The sequence below is a fragment of the Nicotiana tabacum genome, chromosome 20, assembly GCF_000715075.1.
Source record: "Nicotiana tabacum cultivar K326 chromosome 20, ASM71507v2, whole genome shotgun sequence".
Classification (NCBI taxonomy): Eukaryota; Viridiplantae; Streptophyta; class Magnoliopsida; order Solanales; family Solanaceae; genus Nicotiana; species Nicotiana tabacum.
The window spans coordinates 30568276-30570237 of NC_134099.1; the positions used below are offsets into that span (position 1 = coordinate 30568276).

The following is a 1962-nucleotide window of genomic DNA, read 5'->3' on the forward strand; positions in this document are numbered from 1 at the left end:
TCATTAGCATAAAGTGGTAATTATATTGGTCCTGCATTAGAAACATTGGAGTTGAGCACCAATACCAAAAACAAAAGCAATATAGCATCAAATCTTTCTTTGTATAATGCTACGGTCGACATAACCAAGGAACATATTCTGTACTAATTTTGAGATGGTTTTACATTTGAAAAGAGTAAAGTTTAAATCAGAGACCATTATAAAAAGGGTCCCTGCAAAACTCTAAGCTCCAACATCAAAGCCAAAGAAGACCTTTCAGAAACCAAAATTTCAAGAGCAAAAATTTCAGTCCAGAAAGAAAATGGGTGCTAACTACTCAACAACTATTCCAACAACTTGGCCTGAAGCTAACTATATGCCAACCACAATACCACAATTCAAGAGCTCTCAAGTCATTGCTTTCCATTCTTCAACAAAATGGAAGCTCCATTTTGATTCTTTGAAAGATACAAACAAACTGGTAGCCCTTTTAGAAACATTGCATGAGTATGGATTTAACTTATATATATATATATTAAAAGTTTTACGTACTTTAACCTGTTGTAGCATGTAATCTGTCTTATTTTCAAGATTACTAGTCTCATTTTTGTTTTTGACTTTAACCTCTAATTATTTTTTAAATGACTCGATAGTATAAAAATTATGCTTGCACGGCCAGTGTATAAAAGTTAAACTCATTTTGTATTTGGTGCTATTAGGTTGTTATTGACTTTACAGCTACATGGTGTGGTCCTTGCAAAAACATGGAACCAGTTATGAATGACTTAGCTGCTAAATATACGGATGTTGAGTTTGTCAAGATTGATGTTGATGAATTGGATGTAAGATCTTATATATGTTCTTACCTTTACAATCCTTTTCTTTTTTCCCCTGCTCTTTTGATACATAAATGGATACTAACATCTGAAATAACTAAACTGAAAACAGAAAGTAGCTGAGGAATATGGGGTTCAAACAATGCCAACATTTGTACTGATAAAGAAGGGGGAGGTTGTTGACAAAGTTGTGGGAGCAGATAAAGATGGACTAAAGAAGAAAATTGAGAAACACAGATGTGTCTTGATCTAAGCTAACCAAAGATACATATGTTTTGAGCAGAGTTTACTGGAATCATAGCCTCTCTGTAGAATAAAATTTATATGTTTATCAATTTTTGATTGAAAGAAATAGCTACGTATTCATTCTTGATTGTAAACTTCAAAGTGGCTCATTAAAGCACTAATATTTTTATATTGGTTGATCAAGTTAATGTTGTCACGACCAAATTCCCGAACCTGGTCGTGATGGCGCCTCTCATGAAGATAAGGCCAGCCATTCAACTCAATTCATCCTTTTAAGACAATTAATTAACACAATTATAGTATAAACATGGTTTAATAATATCCAATAGCGGAAAGTATAGATAAAATACGGAAATCCAACCCAACTCAGCCCTAACCGGGGTGTCACAAGTCATGAGCTACTACAGAGTTTACTAAAATTCTACAAAGTATGGAATTAGGAACAAAGTATGAAGATATCATAAATAACAGAAGATAAGGGAGAAAACGGGTCTGCGAACGCCATGCATCTACCTCAATAACTCCGATGAAAACTGAACAGCAGAAAACTCGCTCTATGCCTCAGGAATACCTGTACCTCCACACATGTTGCATGGAGTAATGTGAGTACTCCGACCCAGTGAGTAATAAATATAAATAATGACTGAAGGTAAGAAAACACGTTAAGGCACACAACATTCTATACAGAAGCAGTGAAATCATTTAAAATAACAATTCAGTGAAACATCATGTAAAATTTCTTTTAAACCAGTAAAACAGGTAATTTGGCAGTAAAATGACGAGTAGAAATCTGCCTCTCGGGCTCAATATCAAAACAACAAGTAGAAATCTGCCCTCGGGCTCAGTATCAAAATAGTAACTAGAAATCTGCCCCTCGAGCTCAGTATCAAAATAATAAGTA

General features: G+C 34.4%; 1 protein-coding gene across 1 annotated transcript; it reads left to right on the forward strand.

Annotated features, from left to right (window-relative positions):
• The first annotated feature begins 219 nt into the window (after nucleotides 1-219).
• Nucleotides 220-1232, forward strand: LOC107759326 (thioredoxin H4-like). Its single transcript, XM_016577218.2, has 3 exons — nucleotides 220-460; nucleotides 699-821; nucleotides 928-1232. Exons 1-3 carry the CDS (start codon nucleotides 302-304, stop codon nucleotides 1066-1068), a joined length of 423 nt encoding a protein of 140 aa, XP_016432704.1. The 5' UTR covers nucleotides 220-301; the 3' UTR covers nucleotides 1069-1232.
• The last annotated feature ends 730 nt before the right edge of the window (nucleotides 1233-1962 follow it).